Source organism: Balaenoptera ricei, chromosome 15, assembly GCF_028023285.1.
Source record: "Balaenoptera ricei isolate mBalRic1 chromosome 15, mBalRic1.hap2, whole genome shotgun sequence".
Lineage (NCBI taxonomy): Eukaryota > Metazoa > Chordata > Mammalia > Artiodactyla > Balaenopteridae > Balaenoptera > Balaenoptera ricei.
In genome coordinates, this window is record NC_082653.1 from 86,510,163 (window position 1) to 86,530,624 (window position 20,462).

At 52.8% G+C, this 20,462-nt stretch overlaps 1 protein-coding gene across 1 annotated transcript in view; it reads right to left on the reverse strand.

The window, feature by feature from the left end:
- Positions 1-20,462, reverse strand: part of SDK1 (sidekick cell adhesion molecule 1) — a 539,910-nt gene that overhangs the window by 99,268 nt on the left and 420,180 nt on the right. The window contains exons 22-26 of the mRNA XM_059896610.1: positions 12,731-12,840; positions 10,944-11,094; positions 10,145-10,382; positions 3,473-3,588; positions 1,954-2,143 (exon numbers count right to left, since the gene is read on the reverse strand). Of these exons, the coding sequence (XP_059752593.1) occupies positions 1,954-2,143; positions 3,473-3,588; positions 10,145-10,382; positions 10,944-11,094; positions 12,731-12,840 (805 nt within the window). The remainder of the gene's footprint in view (positions 1-1,953; positions 2,144-3,472; positions 3,589-10,144; positions 10,383-10,943; positions 11,095-12,730; positions 12,841-20,462) is intronic.

The window sequence follows — 20,462 nt, forward strand, 5'->3', positions numbered from 1 at the left end:
ATTCATGGGTGAATTCCTCTAAGTTCTGGGAGAGTGACTTTTGGAATCTCTGTGTGTCTCCCTAACGATTCTGAGGAAACGCCTCATTTTGAATCCAGCTCATCTGCTTTCCAAGCAGCGTAAGCAGTGCCCATGAGCTATGCTGCGAGTCCTGTGAGCGTGTCACCTAAGGCTAGCTGCCCAGTTGTTAAACAGCATCGTAGAGGGTACGTCAAGTCACAGGAGAGACTTCACCAATCTGAGCTGATTCCTCTCCTGGGCTGGACATCCACCAAGCAGGTGTCAGATAAATAAGGTGGCCGAAGGTCCCTCCCACCTCCAAATGGAGGTTACAATTATTGACCAAGTAACATGGCTATAACCAGTGATTTTTCTCTTAGGCACACGACCCCTCTCCTGCATTGTCCCAGAAAATTAAGAGCTAATGTCCACAAACACACGTAATAGTGCTTCTGTGTGGTCTGGTGCACCAGTAATTCAAAAACCTGCTACGTATCCCGGCACCATTGAATAATAGGGTCATGGCCATCATAAAATATATTTACTTAAATGGAGAGGCGAGTAAGTGTGTGGCCAGCATGGGAACTTCTCGTTGGAACTTAAGAACTGACTGGTTCCCAGGTAGGAGGAAATGAGCATGCAGCAATCAATACAAAAATAAAATGACGTGCGTTACAGGCATTCCAGGGCTGTTGAATTCCGCCTCGAGCTATTAAGTTGAGAACAGTATTTTAAATTATAAACACGTGTTATGACCCCTGTGTTCGGGTGAAATAAATGAAAGAAGGAGGCCACGGGCTCACACACCGGGACCAATTCACGAATAGGGAACTCTGACGTCTGTCTTCTGTGGTTTCTGCCCCCTCGCTGTCCCCCAGGCTGATCATTTGCATCACAACGAAATGAGGGGAAGGAGAAACACATTTATATCGGGATTGTGAGAGAAAAAGAGAAATCAGTCCATGACGCCCCAGCCTATACTTTGGGAAGAAACCATGATAACTGCCCGAGTCTGAGGAACAGTTACTAAAAGCCCGTTACTTTTTATGTGTGTGGCCCTCGACAGACCACACAGTTTTGCAAAGACATGACCTTGAGGTCACACGGTCCCTCTCAGACCCCAGCTGCCCTGAGACCAGCTCCCAGGGAAGGACCAGGTTCAAGGCGCCCCTTCTTCTGACCCAGGGGAGGCCCAGCTACGGGTGTCCCCCAGGAACACGGAGAGAATGTTGTCAACTCAGCGGTCAGAGTGCGTTGGGGGGTTGATTTAATTACTTCAGTAAAGATGCTTAAGAAAATCTATGGGTGTTTCACTTCTGTCAGCTGCTTCTAAGCCTGGGTTTTTTGGGGGGAGATTGGCATTCTCCCCCAGAATATTCATCACAGTCTATTTAACAAAGATCATGTAAAGGAGCTAACCTTTAAGTGTTTGACATCTGCAAAGTGGAGAAACGTATTTCCTGATGATTTAGACAATGCCGTCAAGGTGTACTTGTTACTGCGGCTGCGAACCCCGGGTACCCTGGGAGCCCGTCGCACACCGCACTCTGTGGGGCCTCTAATGATCCCTTACTATGCAAACGAGAGCGGGAAGCCCAGAGAATCTAGAATCGAGGCACGGGGTCTGCAGTGGGGTTTTTCAGCCAGGTTTTTGCCAACACCACCAGGCCTTCGGTTTTTCTGGCCCAGCCTGCCCGGCCTTTACTGCACTGCCTACAGCAGAGCTACGATGAAATTGTGCTCAGGCTGATAATTAGGCCGTGAACATTCACTCCGGCTGAAACTGGCCATAGAAGCGCTCAGCGACCAGAAAACAACTTTGTTTTGTTTTCTTGTGCTGAGACGAAGAAAAAAGAGTGTTTTGAAAATTAAGTTAAAAATGACAACCATACAAGGGGTTTGGATGGCGACAGCAAACCTGGGAGACGGGCAAAGGCGCAGCCATCGACGTACCGTCATCTTTGGTCCGCTCCAGGATGGGGGGCGAGCTGGGGACCCCGTTCCCGATGCGGGTGAAGGCCAGCACCTGGAGCTCGTACAGCACGAACTTGCCCAGACCGGCCAGGAGCGCGGACTGCGTGTGGTTCCCTCGGACCACGTGGCTCCTGGGCTCAGGATCCAGATCTCTGGCGCGGAACAGGATCTGAGCATGACACACAAGGGGGGCGGTCAGGAGGACGGTGTGCAAGGAGGGGCCTCGGTGGGCCTGGGTCTCAGGACCACGCGGCAAGGACCAGGCAACTGAGGGTCCTCTCCCTGGGCAGCTGTGTTGAGGGCTTAGGGATCTAATTCCTATCCGCTGGCATTTTGGGGGAAAGATGGAGATGAAGCAACCGGACTCCAGACTGGAAGGCAGCTGGAGATGTACCCCAGCCACGGCCGGACTGGGAGAGCCAGACGCCCCGCTGTAATTCACAGGGTTTCAGGTGCCCAACGGCAGCCACTAGAACCAGGGCTCGCTAGGAACACAGAGACATTCTGCTTCCTGTACAAGCAGCCAGCAGCCACTCGCTTGCCCGGCTTATTGGGAGATTAGGCTCCTGCCTCAGGAGACCTGTGCTCTCCCCCTGAACCCGAGGCCCCGCCCCGGGGCTATTTACTGCCCACGCCGCAGACACGGCACCCTGAGATGCCCCCTCCACGGCCCGCCTGTTCCTCCTTATTCCCTAAGCTCACCCTCTCGGAACTGGTCCCTAAGATCAGTGACCAGAAAGCCGTAAAAGAGGGGGTCATCAGGGAGGACTTTGAAAAGGGCTTGGCGAGCGCTTTTCTCCAGGGTCCAGGTAGGGGGTGTGGAGTGCTGGTCACTGAACCCACTCAGTGGGATCGCCATGTCTAAGGGGGCCAGAAGGGAGCCATCAGAATGCCGGGGTTGGGGGAGGGCATGAGAACAGGTGGCGGAAACAGAGAATAGGATCTAAATGATGGAAAGCAGGGAGGAGAAGGCAGCAGCGCATAAGACAAGCGTGGCCTTGTGGCCAAATCCAGGAAGATCTGTCCTGCTTCTTGGGGGAGGGGACGGAACAAAAACAGAGTAGGTTTTTAAGGGTCTGGGTAAACACACACAAGGCTAAACCCAGAAACGTCTTCCAGAGAAGCTGGAAGGTGTCCAACCCTCACCGCTGATGACACACGTGCAGACACACGTGCAGGGATCTAATGATACGTCCTTAGCATTTTACAGAATAAGCCACTTCTCACACCAACCTTGGGAGGGAGCTACCATCATCCCTCCCACTTTACAAGTGAGGAAACAGGCTCGGAGCTTTCAGTGCCTTGTCTTGGCCCACGTGAAGACGGTACACTGATGTCTCATCTCCAGGCCGTGATGAAGGTAGATGAGGCAAGTGATGTGGAATCAGGAAACAGGCCAGAGCTGGAGATCGGCAGGAAAACATGAGCTCACGGGTTTGGGGAGACAGGTGCCAGCACCTTCACAGCGTGAGCAGAGGAAGGTCACCTGAGCACATACCTTGTAGCCCAATATGAGCCCATTCTGGTCCTGTTCGGGCACCGAAGCCCACGTCAGTAAAATCTGGGTGGAGCTGACGGCCTCGGCTGACACATTTTCGGGGGCGGCTGAAGGAACTGCAGAGAATGAGTTAAATAGATTGGCACCCAAAGTCTAAAGGCTTCTACAAATAAAGGTCTAATTTTTACCCACATAATCAAGTTGTCCTTGAGACAGCAATGTATTCTGAACATTTCGCAGTGATCAGATTAAACCTGCAGTGATCAGATTAAACCTGCACAGAAATGTAAATCTCTTTAATATTAGCAACAAATTCCATAAATCCTGGGTATTTAGGAGCTCAGTTTTACCTGAGTCCACCCAGCAAGAAAATAAGCTTCGTCTGATTCTTCTATTAACTTGTGAGAACTGTGACTTTCATCTTAGATGGAAATCCTCACTTTCAGACACCTGTTTACTGACATCTCTAAATGGGGCACTTTGTGGGGGGCAGGTGGGTGGAGAGGGGAGGAGGTGAGGTTCTGATCTGCACCAAGGGAGGGGAGGGCAGGGGAGGGGAGGGGAGGGGAGGGGAAGGGAGGGGAAGGCAGAGGAGGGGAGGGGAGGGGAGGGGAGGGGAGGGCAGGGGAGGGGAGGGGAGGGCAGGGGAGGGGAGGGAGGGGAGGGGAGGTTTACCAAGTGCACATCCCTGTGTGGGGGTAACAGGCACCAAGAAAAGGGCAGCTCTCAGCACCCCCCAGAGCCTCCACGGTCAAAAAGTAGAACACGTCAAGTTCACGCATCTCATGGGTACATAACACATGATGGGGCTTTGGCATCTTCTCAGTCACCCCTCAGGACCGCCCTGTGGGCTGGTTCACTCATTCATTCGTTCACTCACTGATTCATTCACTTGCTCACTCATCCATCCATTCGCTCACTCATCCATCCATTCGCTCACTCATCCATCCATTTGCTCACTCATCCATTCACTCATCCATCCATTTGCTCACTCACGCATAAGTACTTCCTCCTCATGGCACAGCCACTGTGAAGGTGACTTTGTTAGTCAGTTAGTCTGAATCCGGAAAGTAACGTGTGTTTGCACGACGACAGTGCTCCCAACCTATGATTCCTAGAGTTCCTACACTGAAGTGATTTGGTCTTTGTTATGGATTGAATTGTGTCCCCTCAAGTTCCTGTGCTGGAGTCCTGACCCCACGACCCAGAATGTGACCTTATTTGGAAACAGGGTCGTTGCAGACGTAATTAATAACATGAGGTCACACGGGGGTAGTGTAGGTCCTAATCCAATAGGACTGGTGTCCGTATGAGAAGAAACAGATGTGCACGTGGGGAGAACCCCCTGGCAGGACCGGGCTTGCGCTGCCACAGCCCAGGAGCTTCTGGAAGCTGGGGGCTGGCTGTGACAGACCCTCCCGGCCCCTCCAGAGGGGGAGTACGGCTCTGCTGACACCTCGCTCTCCATCTTCTGGCCTCCAGAGCTACGAGAGAATATATTTCTGTTGTTTGAAGCCACCAGTTTGGGTCCTTTGTTACCGCAGCCCCAGGAAATGAACACAGGCTTTAAGAAAAAATGCCAGGATTCATGCTGGGCCTGGAAGAGGTGCTGCTCCGTTGTCTGCAAGCTTGACCTGGTCGTTCCCACAACTGGCAGGTCTGGGATGGAGAGAAGAGGAGGCCCAGCAACAGGCCGCCACCTCACAGGGCGAGCTTCTGGGGGACACTGAACCTGGGCTCGGCCACCTCTGTCCTGGGAGGGCTGCCAGCCCCAGGAGAGGGTGACTTCCCTGGCTTGATGCCCAGGAGACAGTGGCCCCCCTCCCCTTGCCCACTTGCTACACTGACTGACTGTCCTCAGAGCTCAGGCACCAGACCGGCTGCCAGTGCGGGCTTGGCCGACGCGCCCACAAAACAGAGATGCCGCTGTTGCTGCCTGTTAGTCCCAAGCACAGGGGCCCTCCTGACATTTCTGGAGGGAGAAGATGCCAGTCAGCCCACCGGGTCGATAAAAACTTTTTCTTCCCAAATATGTCAGTTGAGAGTCATTCATTCCATTATTCAGTCATTCAACAAAATAATATTAATTTATTAGAGCAGATAAGTGTCACAGGAAAAGAATCTTCATGGTTTCCGGTTAACTCAGCCCCCTGAAGGGGAGCATGCCTGCCACACATGCCACCCTGTGTCCCCCTGCCTCTGGCGGTGGCTTCCATGGCGCCACCTGTGCTCTCTGTGCCTTGGGGGCTCCCACCGGGTGTCGTAACTTCCGAGGCAGTTACCAGGACATTGTTTACACCCATGCTTATTTTATAAAAAATCGAGTGATAAGCTGGCACCTGGAATCAACTGTGAATTAAAGGAGTCATTATCATTCAAAGAGAAGGTAAGCCTACCATTTATCTGACTTCGTTTTCTGACTTTATTTAGAATCAGGTGAGAGCAGAAAATATACTCTATGCCCAAGATGCTAGTGCTATGTTCTAAACTCCTGTCCCTGTCTGTGAAGAGAGAAGCCATTGTCATAGCAACACAAATGGTCAACCTCTCAATCCTTAACTGTTTCCTTTGGGTTAATCTTTGAAACCGTAAGTGCCCAATTCTCACTGTAGATCTACAAATAATAGCTGATTTTCTAAGATGCAGTGACATGTGCATCCATTTACTGGCAGGCCATCCACATCTCCAGAGAATGAGGGCAACCCCGTGATCACAGCAACTCAGCCCTGGCGCCTAGAACACAGCTGGTTTCCTAACGAGAAGACAGGCAGAGAAAATCGCAGTGTTCAGGATGAACATTTCAGCTGATTCGAGTCCCACCAGGATAAACTCTGCCATCTAATTACAAAGTATTCATGTTTTTAAGATTTGAAAAAAAAATCTTATTCATTACCTAACTTGAAGGAGATTCAACTTCTTTCCCAACCTGAAATCTTGAGTTTTGAGACCATCCTAGAATCTCCCCTTTCATTAAAAACAATACCATTTAAAATGCGTTTTTCCTTCAGTTGTTCTCTCTCCTCTACAGGGTTTCTCACTCCTCAGCTCACAGCTACTCCTCACGTAGTCTCTTTGATTTTTAGGGCTTCATTTACCCTTATAATATATCATAATATATCATAAGGTGTCATGAAACCAGCTCGATCGCATTTCAAAACGGGAAACCTCATTTAAATGTGGTTCAAGATGTTCTGCTCGGTGCCTCCATCACTGGCTTTCAGCACGTCTGCGCACCGTGCTGTTTCTAAGCACCGATGGACGGCTATCTTCACTGAGGTGATGCTGGGTTCCAGAGGTGGGTCTGCAGTTCTCCTCTCCTCCCCAGCTCTCTCCGACCCCTCCCCGTCCCCATCAGCGGTGGTGGCAGCACTCCGCCAGTGGGCCCGTGTAGCCCCTTCATGCTCTTTGCCAAATGCTGAGCGGTGATCGGCAGGACCAGTCCGCTGAAGGGGCTGATTTCTCTGCTGGGGAGGCCACCTGTCCAACCTCGGCAGCACCAGGGAAGACATGACATCAAAGCTGCCACAGCTGGGAGGGGCTTGTGGGTCAGAGGTGAGAAGCTTCCTGCAGCAGAAGGTTCTGCAAGCTCCATTTGGAGGTGGGGGTACTGAACCCCTCCAGGACCAGCCCCAGATGGAGGGGCCAACATGACAGCACCAGTTTCCCTAGAGGAGAGAACAGCCCATGAGGGGTCCCAAGGAGCCCACTCTTCTGGTATTAAAAATATCTGAAATCTGAACCACCCATATCTTGAAATGAAGATCAATAACCCTATTATCAAGTTGTAATGGAAACACCTGTTGAACCAAAACTGTTCTCTTCTTCTCCAAGAGATATGTGTTGAACCAAAATTTCTCACTGAACAAACATTCAGTTGAAAACGAAAGATAATTTTCTGCAAGCCATAACCCTCAAAAGAAGAAAGAACGGGATAGCTGGCAAAGTGTAAGCTGTAGGAACAATTCTCACTCGAGATCGGAGGCTTTCTCAGCAAGTGAACTATGAGCACGGCCACCGTCAGCTCCGCTGGCCTCTGCACACGGCCCTCTTCCGGCCACACGTACACCCATTCGCCAACCGAGACAAAAGCAAGCCCACAGTGCTTTTCCGGGTGCAAAATCTATACCTCAGACCACGACACTGCTCAGCAAAGTCTTTTCAGAGTCTGCGTAAGAGACGATCCAAGATTGTCTGAGGAGAGCAGAGGTAGAAGAAAACACTGGAGTGAGTTCACACATAGAGTGATGGCCTCTGACCACTGTAAAGATGGCTGTTCAGCAGCTGGAAAGATTTTTACAAAAATATAGTCTCAGTGCAGCAATTTTGCCACTGGTTTACTTTGTTCTTTGAAAACTTACCCCAAAATATTATTTTCTGTTTTTAATGACATTTTCTTCATCTTTACGTAACATTTAGTTTGTTGTTTTCTGAACAATATCCTTGAAAAGTGTAGCTAGGTGTACAATTTGAGGTTGACAGTTATTTTCTTTCAGCTCCTTCAAGATTATGATTCCATTGTCCTCTGGCCTCTCTTGTTCTTAAGAAGTTGGCTTCAAATGGTCTTTGTAGGTAAGATGCCTTTGCTCCAGATGTTTTTAAGATTGCTCTTTGGCTTTTGTATTTGCAGTTGTAGTGAAGTGCATTTTGGTGCAGATTTATTTTTATTTATTCTGTTCAGGATTCATGTCTTCAGTCTGATACATAATGTCTTATATCAGTTCTGGAATTTCTCAGCCATAATCTCCACATATTTCCTCCCTCTCATTTCCTTCCCCTTGCTCTTCTGAGTCTTATTAAGTGTATGTTGGACCTTCTCATTCTATTCTTTATGTCTTTTAACCTCTCTATCATACTTTCAATCATGATGTCTTTGCACTGTATTTTGAGTTTTTTTTTTTACTCATTTCCAGCTTCCAGTTTGGTAATTCCCTCTTTATCAGTGTCTAACCTACTTTTTACCTCAATCAGAGTGGTTTATTCAATGACTGTGTTTTATTTGTTTTTCCTTAAAAAAAAAAAAAAACTGTTTAAAATGGTACTTTAATCTCTACTTAAAGTTTTCATGCTTTCCTTTAATAATTAAAGACTTTAATATTTATTTCCAGTTTTATTGAGATATGATTTGTATATAACATTGTGTAAGATTGAGGTGTACAACATACAACATGTTGCACATTTTAATCTCATATACTGCAAGATGATTACCACCATAGCATTTGCTAACGCCTCCATTAGGTCACATAATTACTGTTTATTTTTCTTTTTTGTGGTGACAATGTTTAAGATCTACTCTCTTAGTGACTCTCTGTCTCTCTCTCTTTTTTGTTTTGAATTATAACTGACATACAGTATTATACTGGTTCCAGTTGTACAACACAGTGATTCAGTTCTTAACAACTTTCTATAATCACTATGCTGTACATAAGGTTACTCAGAACTTATTCATCTTCCTACTGAAAGTCTTTAATAATTTTAAATGTACTTATTACATTTTGAGGTGTCCAGCGTGGAAACAGCTGCTGGGAGGAGCTGGCTTCCCCTGGCTGCCCTCCCGTCCCACACGGGCTTCCAGGGTGACCTCTCAGCTTTTGTACCTGTGGAGCCTTGAGAATACAGGACACGCCCTGGGCTCAGGAAGCCTCCGAGGAAACAGCTAAGTCACGATGGAGCTAGTTCATCGTCTCAGACTTTCTACCTTCTTCTCAACCCTCGTTGGGCAGAGGTCAGGAAGGTATTGAACAGTGCCCCCCTGCCCCTCCCCCCCACCGGATACATCAAGCACTGGGAGAGTGTCACGGGGTAAGGGGATGGTGAGAGGAGCAGAGACGTTCTTCCTTTTCAGGAGAAAACCTCACTATTTCAGACTAGTGGAAAGAGCTGGCCTGTGCGTCCTTAAAGAGTGTTAGCAACACTCTTTTCTGTGTTTCTACAAACTCGAACCAGGCCAGTAAGGGTCCTGCAAACCACTGTTGACCACAAAGCCTAGAAGATGAGCATTCTGTAGAGAGACCACTGAAAGTTTTCCTTTCCTTCCTGACCATGAGCGGTACCCCAAGCCCGGTGGACGTGAGCAGAGGATGTGTGCCACTTCTGGGCAGGTGTTAAGACACAGGTGCGCCCACCCTTTGCTCATTCTTCCCCTCTGGCAGCTGCATGCAGATGACAGTTAATTTACAGGACAGCAGAGCCTGGGTCCTTGAATCACCTCATGGACGAGAGCCACCCAACAACAAGAACACCCATCTTAGGCTGTAATGAGAGAGAAATAAACTACCATTGTGCTAAAGCAATCAAACTTTTGAGGGTCTATTTTCTAGCGCAGGGGAGACTCAACATATCACACGCATGACTTTATCAGGAGGAGGTCCCGAACACCTTTCATTATAAAGATCTCCTTAGAGTCTCTGTACACTCCTACTTTTCATCATTGGTGGTGAGAATTACCCCTAATTAAAAAGATAATAATGCGAGTCTAGCCCCTGGTAGAATTCATCATCAATTTCAAAGCAGCGTCATGGGCTCTAATGCAGTTGGACCTAATTACTCAGGAAAGTGTCAACACAGACATGGCAAGGGAGTGGGGGTCGAGCCAGTGAGATGCCAGTGACACTGCGGACGCTCAGCTCGGTCTCCAGGGAGACACGGGGAGGGCCTGGCCAGCCCTCGTCTCACCTGACTCCCGTGTCCGGCCCCGGACGGCCTCGCTCCAGGGCCCGGCCCCGATGGCGTTGAAGGCCTGCATCTGCAGCTCGTACTCTGTCCATTCCTCCAGCCCCTCGACCGTGAGCTCCCTCTCCAGCCGGTCGCTGATGACTTGGGCCAGCACAGTGGACGGGAGGTCGGGGCGCCAGCACGTAACTCTGTAGCCCACGGACTCGGGGTTCCCATTGTACTGTGAGTCGGGCAGCGGCTGGAAGTGGACAACAGTCCGTGGTGAGCCAAGGTCTCGGAGCCGCCCCCCGCGAGGGTCCCCATGCACGGGCCTGTCTTAGGGGGCCAAGTCCACGGAAAAGATATTCTGGGGTGAATAGTCTTAGGACCTTTATTCTACTTTCCCCTGGAACTTTTCTTCTGTTAATTAAATGGAGTCCTGTCAGTAACTTTGGCTGTACATAATTTCTTTTAATACATTTCAGCTTAATTTTGTGGGGAAATGTTCTGATTCAATATCAACCTGGCTCTCTTACAAATACTGAGTATTGGTTCCGTGTCATCCTGGCTTAAGGACTTAACAGGTTCAGCCTGTAGGGCCATCGGCTTTCCTCCCCAAAGAATATTCCTCAGTTCCAAGAAGCCAGTGAGTCATGCTACTAATTAATAAGACAGCCGGGGCTGGTCTGAGATCCAACACCGAATGTAAAACGCAATACTTCCTGGTTTAATGATGAGATTAGTTTTGACCAGGACAAGGCAAGAGTAGGAAATGACTAAGCTCTGGGCTCCCACGCAGGCCCCCCGCCTCCCAACTCACCACCCAGCGGAGCCGCAGGCTGGTCTCGCTTGCAGTTCGGACGGTGACGCTGGTGGGGGCCACGTCCGGGGGGGCCTGCAGGGTCTGGATGACCCGGGAGGACTGACTGAAGGGGCTGGCACCGACGACGTTCTCCTGCCTCATTCGGAACCTGGAAGCAAAGCCGACGACCGGAGTTACTCTGCACAAGAGGTTATGTGGAAGGATGGAAACCTGCCCACAACTTCCAGGTGTATGGGGTGGGCGGGGGCAGATATGTGTCTGCCCGTGTCACAGAGGCCATTGCTCAAGGCCGCGCTCTTTCCACCTGGTTTCATTAAAAATGTGAATTACATATATGGCCTCTTTCCCTAAAAGCCTCCACAGAATGGTAAATGCACCGCAACTCAGCAATTTCCCGTTCCAAGGGAAGCATGACTGGATGGGTTACGTGGCCAGGATCTGTGCCATCAGATGCCCTTGGCTGGTTCAAGTTTAGGGCGAGACCAGGGGATTAGAGCTCAAGTAGCTCTTTAACGGAAGTGGAATGTCAGAATGTCGCTACCGGGTGACAGCTTTGAAATTCCAGCGTCTCTTCATGACCAAGGGTGCCCTGCAACCCATTCTCTGTTGGTTCAGGAGAGGAGCAACGGTCCCAGAATCCACACCCTGCGACTCTCACCCCATCGTTGACTTGCCTTTTTCCTTATCTATAAAACCAGGGTGGAACTAGATGTTCTTTAAAGTCGATGTTAATGTTCTCAGTTTTTATCTCTTCTTTATTAATATGTACAACTATGTGAATTGAACTTATACACCAGAAAAATACCCTAAGTAGACACACATATTAATTATGGGGGCTTCCTAAATTTACGTGATTTTAAGACAGGGATACTGATCTCTAATCATACTTTCTGATCTTTGAAATAACTATACAGCTTATACTAATTTCATATGGCAAGTCTTGCATCCCAACAGGTCATTTTATGCTGAATGTTTTTCTCTAAAAACAAGTGTATCTTGATTCATCTGCTCTAATCTTAGGAAGGATGTTAAAATGAATATAAGTTAAACAGCATCTCTCATTAGGTTTTTTTAAAAAAACCCTAAGTTTGGTATTGTACTGAGAAAGTGTTCTTTGCAAAGATGTAATTTCACCTTTTACTCCCTGAATTAGTCATTCTTAGTCTTTTGTTCCCCGATCTTACGAAATGTATCCATCCTGGCAGAACAGTGACTTTATCAAACTCAGCATCTGGTGATGACTGGAAATTCCACCTCCTTCAGTGACCTTATGGGAAGTCACGATGTCTCTAAGAGCCCATGATCACCCTACTCTTTGTTTAGGCCAAGGATTTACTGTCTGGAGACGTTTCAGGATCAAGAAGCAAAGGTTAAACGGCACATTAAGTGCTTGATTTGTGCTAGTCCTGGGCGGGGAGGGGGAGGCAGAAGGGTATTCTGAGGACGTCTGCTTTGTGTACACAGAGGTCGTGGAGTTTTGTAAAGAAAAGCACCACATCTCCAACCATGTGGGTCTTGGCTACTAAGCCTAATATGCCAGCCATGCTGCCGGCTGCCTGGCCAGCGACGTTGGTGGCAGGGACGTGGCTGACCTCGCATCGGGTACCATCCTCCTGGAATAACACTCGACCGTGTCTCGTGCCCTGAAAGGTTCAATTTACTGTTATGGCCACCTGGAAGTGTCTCGCTTACCCTCATGCAGCTAGGTTTCACTACCGCAGACAGGGGCCACCTGTGGGGGGCGCCCCCTTCCTCATGTGGGGTTCATGGCCTGCCGCTCTCACCTGTAATGAGTGTAGGGCGTGAGGTTTGGGATCTCCAGCGTCTGGGCGTCAGGCTCATTCTCCTCCTCGTAGAGGGTGACCCACTCCTCCTCGTCGCCGATGGCTCCAACCTGGGGAAGGGAGGTCTTGGGACCGGCTGGACGACACAGGGCGGAGGCTGCCGTTCATGTACGTGCGGCCGCCCAGTGTCCCCCACGAGTGGGGCGAGTTGAGTCCTGTGTGTGCACACCCCCAACGTGTGCCTCGGAGACGTGGGCTCCTCTGTCCCTGCCACTGGGTCTGGGGGGGTTTCAGTCACCAGCTCACAGTCAGGACCTGGGCACAACTGCCCGAGCGCTCTGAGACCGCGGGTGCAGGAGAGGACCTGGCCATCGGGGCCTTCATTCCTGCTGAGGGGATAACTCGTCAGAGAAGACCTGCCCAGGACCCCACGGGACCTGGGTGGCCGGGTGTCCTCACGGAGGGTTCAGAGCCGTTTCCACTGCGGCCGAGCAGGGGGCTCCGCCTCTCCCGCCCCCACCCTGACCCTTTCTGCCCAAACACGCACCAAAGACACCGCCGCTGGCCTTCTGCCCAAACACACACCGAAGACACCGCCGCTGGCCGGGACACTGGAGGCCCTTCCGCAGGGGACTCGCCGCTGCCCTGGGAACCAGCTGAGGTGGTAAAGACCTGCCTCGGGGCACGGCTGACCCCTTTCCACGTGGGGCGCCCTGCCTGCCCTCTGGCCCTGCCCAGTGATCCGCCTCCTGCTGATTTCATTCCCGTCCATGAACCTCCCGTCCAGTCGGCTGCCCTGGAGGTATTTTCACGTGGCTCTGACCCTTCCAGGACCACCCAGCCTGCCCCCGAGCCACACCTCTCGTGATTCTCGCCACCTCCTGAGGCAGCTTCTAATTCTGCCTGCCCCAGCCTCTCCGTCCCACTCACGCCGCCTTGCAGAGCCCCGGGGCCTGTCCCAGCGAGAGAACAACGGGGGACGCGAGTCACCACCAGCCAGGGAAGCCTCTGAGTCCTCGGCAGGTCCCTGTATCCCTGTCCCAGGCAGGCTGGCAGGTGGTCATGGGAGGGCGGCGCGAGAATTCAAATGACCTTGGTAAACTGGAGAAACGGACGCGGAGGACGAGAGGGGGACGGCAAACACGGGGCCGGGCGGCATGAGTCCCCAAGAAACTGAACGCAAAACTCCAAATACCCTTGACTAAACACGTGAAAATGGCTTGGCAGCTCCTCAAAAACCTAGAATCACCACATGACCCGGCAGCTTCACCGCTGCGTCTCCACCCAGAAGAAGTGCAAACTGGTTCTCTCACAAGTCCTTGGACACACACGTTCACGGCCGCTCTGCTCACAGCAGCCAAGGGAAGAAGCAGCACGAGTGCCCATCAAGGGATGATGGAGAAGCAAACCGCGGTGCAGACACAGGATGGCACTACTCAGCCCAGGAAAGGAGGGGGGCACTGACACCCGCTACAGCGTGGGCGGGCCTCGAAAGCGTGGTGCTGAGAGAGAGGCCAGACCCCAAAGGCCACGTATTGTATGATTCCATTTCATGAAATATGCAGAATAGGTAAACCCATAGACACAGAATGCAGACTGGTGGGCGCCAGGGGCTGGGGGAGGTGGGGAAGGGGAGTGGCAGCCTGACGGTCACGGGGGGTGGGGGGAGCCCGGGAAAGGTTTCAGAACTAGACGGAGGTGGTGGGTGCATGTTGCAGAGGCGCCAACTCGTGAACCGTACACGCTAACACGGTTCACTTTATGTTTATCAGGATTTCACCTCGGTTAGAAAGCATCAAAATAAAATATGGGATGACCAGCCAAAAACATATGGCAGGAGGTCCGAGCGGCTAATGAGCCCGGGAGTCAGCAAAGCAGCGAGCCGTTGAAGTGACATCGGGAGGAGGCGGCCCGAGTCCAGCGCCCTGCACCGAGGGGGCCAGCTCTCCGCGTCCTCAGCGCGGGACCCCACAGAAGGGGCTGCGGGTTGGCTGTGGGGCTTTTGCTCTGACGAGTGTAACCTACAAGTGTAGGGCGAGGACACCTGAGGTCACACCCCCCCTGCCCCCAGCAGTGCTCTGGCTCCTTTTTAAAAGACCTGGATTTGAAGGGAGGCCACATTCTGGGGGCTCAGGTGGGTGCCGCACGGCTCCGCGGACCCCGCCTGCCACTCTCCCTGCGGGCCCAGCCGTCATGACCTCATGGCATCATACAGTCCCAGACGCCCGAACCTCCGCAAAATGCACCCAGGCCTCTGCTCCTTCTCCACGCAGCTGGCAAGCTCCTCCGGGTCTGGGCAGCACCAGGCCCTTGGGGAGCCTCCATGAACGGGACCCCCTCACCCCCCACTATCCCGCCTCCCCACCCCGGCCGCCAGAGGCGACGTTCTAGTTCTGTGCTGTGCCGGCACCTTCCACGTGCCCCAGCGCAGGGCTGATCACGCCCAGTTCTCACGCAAACACACAGTGCGTGTCGAAGGTTTACATTGCTCACGGACGAGGGAACCAGCAGGTGCGAAGGTGGGTCAGAGGAGAGCACCCGAGGCGGAGTCTGAGTCAGCGCAAGGAAGGAGGCCGCAAGGAGACAGCGACACGAGACGTGAAACCGGTTAGAAGGGCAGCACAGCGGCAACCTGTGGGTCTGCGGCTTCTACAGGCTTGCGCCTCACTTTACAGGGTCTGGGCCAAACCCTAACAGTAAGTCAAACACAGTCAGTCAGACTCCTTAAGGCAGAGGAGCCTTAGGCAGACTTATTCAGCAAGGCTCTAGCTCTGGCTGGCGCCTGCAACCTCCGGCCCGCGGGCCGAACCCGGCCCACCTCCTGCTTCGTAAATAAAGTTTCACTGGCACACGGCCTCGCTCACCGGTTTGTGTACGGCCGGCCCCACGTTCATGCTCTCACAGTGCAGTCGCGAAGCTGCAGCAGAGACCCCCTGGCCCCCAAACCTACGTGCTTACCACGCGACCCACCCTGCCCGCGTCCCGCCACAGGGCACGCGGTGTGTCTTCCGCCTCCTCCCGAGGCGTCTTCCACGCTTGCTGTCACTTGTCCCACGAGCCCCCGAGGTGGGTTCAGGGTCTGACTCGCCACTGAAGCCCCAGCACCTCCCCCAGGGTCCAGCCCAGACTCGGGGCCCGACCCGTTGGTTTAATACACGAATGAACACACAGACAAACACGTGTGTGACTTCCAAGGCAGTATTGCAAACGGGCTGCCTGGCGCTGAGGTCCAGAAACAAATCACTACTGAAAACACGACTGTAGTCCTAGACCTCGGCGGCGGCGGGGTCACATTTCTGTAATAAAAGGTTTACATTTGGATCTGAAGAGACAGGATCCTTCTCAGTGAGGAAGAGGAGTCCTCTGATCCCTGCTGGGCTCCTCGGGGCTCTCTGGTTGGATTTCAAGACCATCACCACGACGGACTTTCTAGAAGCCAGCGGCCGCTCCCTAACGATGCGCTGGGCAGAGAGCGTGGCAGGATTCTTTAAAGATAAAACAAACCAGAGCTCCGTGGGGAGGCTGGGATTTTAACACATTTTTTTCCTTCTCTTTCTTTTAAAGCTAACCAACAGCACTTCACAATACTTACTACAAGAGCAGAAATGCCACACATTTCAAATGTCACTCAGCGGGGGGTGGTCATTAGGACCCGCCGGGGAGCCCGCTGTCCTCTGCTCAAGCCCAGGGGAGGCTGCCCCCTGCCCACCTCCACGGCAGGGCTCTGGGCCGCTGCTCCCACGGCCGGCCTGCACTTGGCGCCTTCGGACACGCCTGCTCCTTTAATTCCTGGGGTCCCAGACCCCGCCAGCCTTGCCAAGTGGTTTCTCCATCAGGGCCCGAGTTGCCACGGCCGCCGTTGCCACGCTGAGCTCAGCAGCCGGAGGCCAGGCGTTAGCCTCGTGCACAAGGTAACTGCAAGCGGAGAGGAAGCGTGCGGCCCCGCAGCTGCGCAGGGAGAGGTGCAGCAGGCGGGGGAGGGCGGGAGGCAGCAGCTCGCCTTTCATCCAGAGCTAAGGAGGGGGGAAAAGATGCTCCGAGAATCCACCCTACGGAAACCTGCCAAACCCTGGTGTCAGCAGGAAAACCCGCCTGCCGAGCAACCCGCACGGCTCCCGAGTCCCCTCGGGTTCCGAGCCGTGTCCCCTCGGGTTCCGAGCCGTGTCCCCTCGGGTTCCGAGCCGTGTCCCCTCGCCTGAGCCGGTGCAGCCTCCCAGGGAGCCCCGGACACATGGGGCCACGAGGGGACTCAGGGTGGACAGGGCTGGGGGCCAGTTCCCGAAGGGTCCGGACAGCCTGCGACCCTCATGAGCCGGCGGGGCGGGGCGCCCCTGGCACTGACTGGCGTCAGCTCGTGAGGAGGCTTCCTGCTCCGGAACAGCGGGAAGCCGGATCCCCGCCCTCCCCGCTCCTCCTCAGCACCTTGCCAGTTGCTTATTCATTTACTTTTTAACTATTTAACACTCTTCTTATCTTCAGAAGCAGGAGGATGTGAAATGACCATTTGGTCTCCCTCGATCTCAAATGCTGCTCTCCTGGGTCTGTGACCCTGGGTACTCCTGGTCCCCTCTGGCTTTCCAGCCACCTGTCCTCTGCTTCCTCCTTTGCCCGCAGTGACCCCTAAACGACGTCTCTCCCGCGTCTGTCCCGGCCCCTCCTTTCTCCCCTCGACAGTGTTCTCCTTCCTCCTGGCATTTGGGGCCCCTCCATGAGGACGTCTCAGACCCCGGCGCGGCCTTGGTGCCTCCTGACCGCCGGCAGGACGTTCCTGCTTCCAGCCCCTGAGCCAGGGCCTCACCCCCGACGCCCGCTCCCCCTCCCTCCCCCTGCCCGATGCTGGGAGGCCCCTCGGCCTCGGCCTCTCTACCTTCCCTTGATTTCACTGACGGGACCCCAGTTTAGAAGCTCCTGACCGGTCGCTTGAACTATCTGGATAGTCAAGCTCAGTGACTTAAAAGAAAAGAATGACACCTCTTGGAAAAGCCTCTCTTCCTTAAAACAGACCAAAGGTTCAGGGCTGTCGGCTAGCCTGCCCTCGGGTCCAGTCGTGGCCGCCGGCCTAGCGAGTCCGCTTCCCTGATGAGCAGCTAGAAAGTCACAGGTCAAATGGAGCCCCCGGCTGTGGACCTCAGGAAGGACTCCCTTCCCCATCGGTCACCCTACACAGCCCAGCCCACCATGCCCACAACACACAGGCCTCTGGAATTTCTGGGCCTCACCTGCTGCGGCCATAAGTGAGAGACCGGGTCATCATCCAGTTCAGATGGCACACGGCTTTACCCGTCGGCCCAGGCTCCACTGAACGGCCCTCACTGTCCGCAGACTCGAGGCCGACCCCCCAGTCTTACCTCCCCCGACGCGCGCCTGGGTTTTTGCCACCTTATTCACATCCCCCCTGAAATATCCTTCTAGGAACCAGTTTTTCCATAAAGTCCTCCCCCACCCAAGAAGAGGCTTCTCCTGGAAGCCACCTGTGGACGCACGACTGTCCCTGCACTGGGGGCCCCTGGGGGCCTGCCTTCCTCGAGTCTGTGGGCCCACTGTGCCTGGCCCAAGCCCCGCACCCAAGAGCTGCTCCACGACACCGGCGGCTCGGGGCCGGTCTCGGCACCCTGCCCGCCCTCCAGCCGCGATCTCCCAGTCCTACCACGGGACCCCAGACCCCCAGCCCCTGCTCACCTCGAAAGCGAAGCTGGCCTCCTCCGTGTCTGTCACAAGTGTCGGGGGGACTGCATTTGTGTCTGTCCCTTCTCTCCCGTCAGACACGAACCCTCTCAAGGACAAACAGGACTGCCCACGCCTTCCTGCACCCTGTGGCGGGATTTCGTGCCACTTTCTAAGATCCTGCAGTGCCGGCGAGGATTGGGCCCCATCACTCACGGAGTGGGGTGTGCGTGGAGGGTCGGGAAAGGGACTGGAACACCAGAACCGGCCCGACACATGCTCGCGTGATGCGGGGACCTGGCCTTGGGGCTCGAAGTGAAGGCCCGTCGGGAGACTGTGCTGGGGTGAAGCGTGGGGAGTGCCGAGACACCCTGGCACATGCTCGGAGACCAGGAGATGCAGGTTCTCGCTGACGTTTTCAGACAGAAACAAACTCCACCCTTAGTAAAGGCGCTGCAGGCTGCTCACACCGGCTCCTGCCTCCCCTCCGGTCTCGGCTCCCATCACCACCTGCTCACACGTGGCCCGGCCACGCAGCTGCTCAGCCCTCACCACGCCTGTATCAACCACAGTTCTAGCTTCTGTATTTCGTGCCCTGACATCCGGGGCCTGGCTGACCCCGCTGGGACTGCCCCCCCTCCCTCCCAGGGCAGCCGGGTCCTAGAGATAGCAAACAACTCACCCATGAGCACACTTTTCCAATGCAAACCAACCAACCCAGAGCCCTCACCCCACCCCTTCCTCCATGGGGCTCCCACACTCCGGACCACTGTCTCCCTGCCCTCATCACCCAGAGCAGGTACCAGACAACCAGGGAAGGGCCCTGTGCCCCACAGCCTGCTGGAATGATCCAGACTAGCCAGTCCTCAGCCTGACCACCTTGCCTTGTCCACTCCTTCCATGGAAACTGCAGTGAAGTCTCTGGTCCACACTGCCCCCCTCTGCCTCCTGGAAGACCCTGGTGCTTCCTTGTGTGGCCCTGCCTGGCATCATGTGCTCCCTCCTCTCGGGATCTGTGAGTAATAAATGATCTTTTCAGGGAGTTGTCTCCTGATCCATTGGCCTCACTCTACCTGAATAGAAATGAAATTCACATTTTAAAACAGCCGGTGCCATGCCTTTCACTCTGCTATTCTCTCTGCTTGGAATGTCCTGCTCCCCATCAAAATACTATGCAGCCTTCAAGGCCCAACTTAAAGTTCACCTCCTACATGGAGCCCTCCTTGATTACCCTATTCTGTTACCCATTTTCTTTCTGATACTGTCTTAGCAACACCTTTTATAACAATTCTCACAAGCCTCATTTTTATTGATTATTACATTACATCTCAATCGTTCCTCCCACATTTCCCCCCAAATTGTGAGTTTCTGGAGGTGGGGACTAAAAGTTTTCCATCTTTGTAATCTAGTATGTACCATGAATCCTGAAACCTATACGACAGTAGATGCTTAATAAATGTTTGCTGGATGAATGTATGACTAAATGAAACAAGTATAAAACCTAATGACTGGAAAAATGAAACATACAGGCAAATCTAAAATTCCAACAAGAGAATTAGGATGGAAGAATTTGAGCGGTCCTCAAAAAGAACAGGAAAATATTACTCTCGTAAAATTTAATTTACTTTGACAGTTGTGATTTATATGTGCATTGACCTCTATTTCTTGAAAATGACATTTGTAGTAAAATGCGTCCCTCGGTTGTACTTGAGTTGTCACTTACACTGCAGTATTTTCTTCTGCAGTATTTTCTTCTGTGTTATTTTTAAAAGTCCCATAATAGGACCTAAAAGGATCTGACAGACTAATGAACAAAAAAGCCACTTCAAACAGTTCATCTTGTACAGATTTCCTATGCAAGTTGAGAAATAAAAGAGAAAAGTCATTGTAAGGGTGTTATTATGGACAATCAAGCAAACAATAAACATTTTGAAATATCCAGGTGTATATTTCACTGTCACCTATCCCCTCAGTACCTAAGCGCTCAGGCAGAGGCATTACACCAGAACAGAGCTGAAGCCCGTCTCGGCAGATTTACCCAGATGGCTGGGCCATTGCTGAAGGAGCC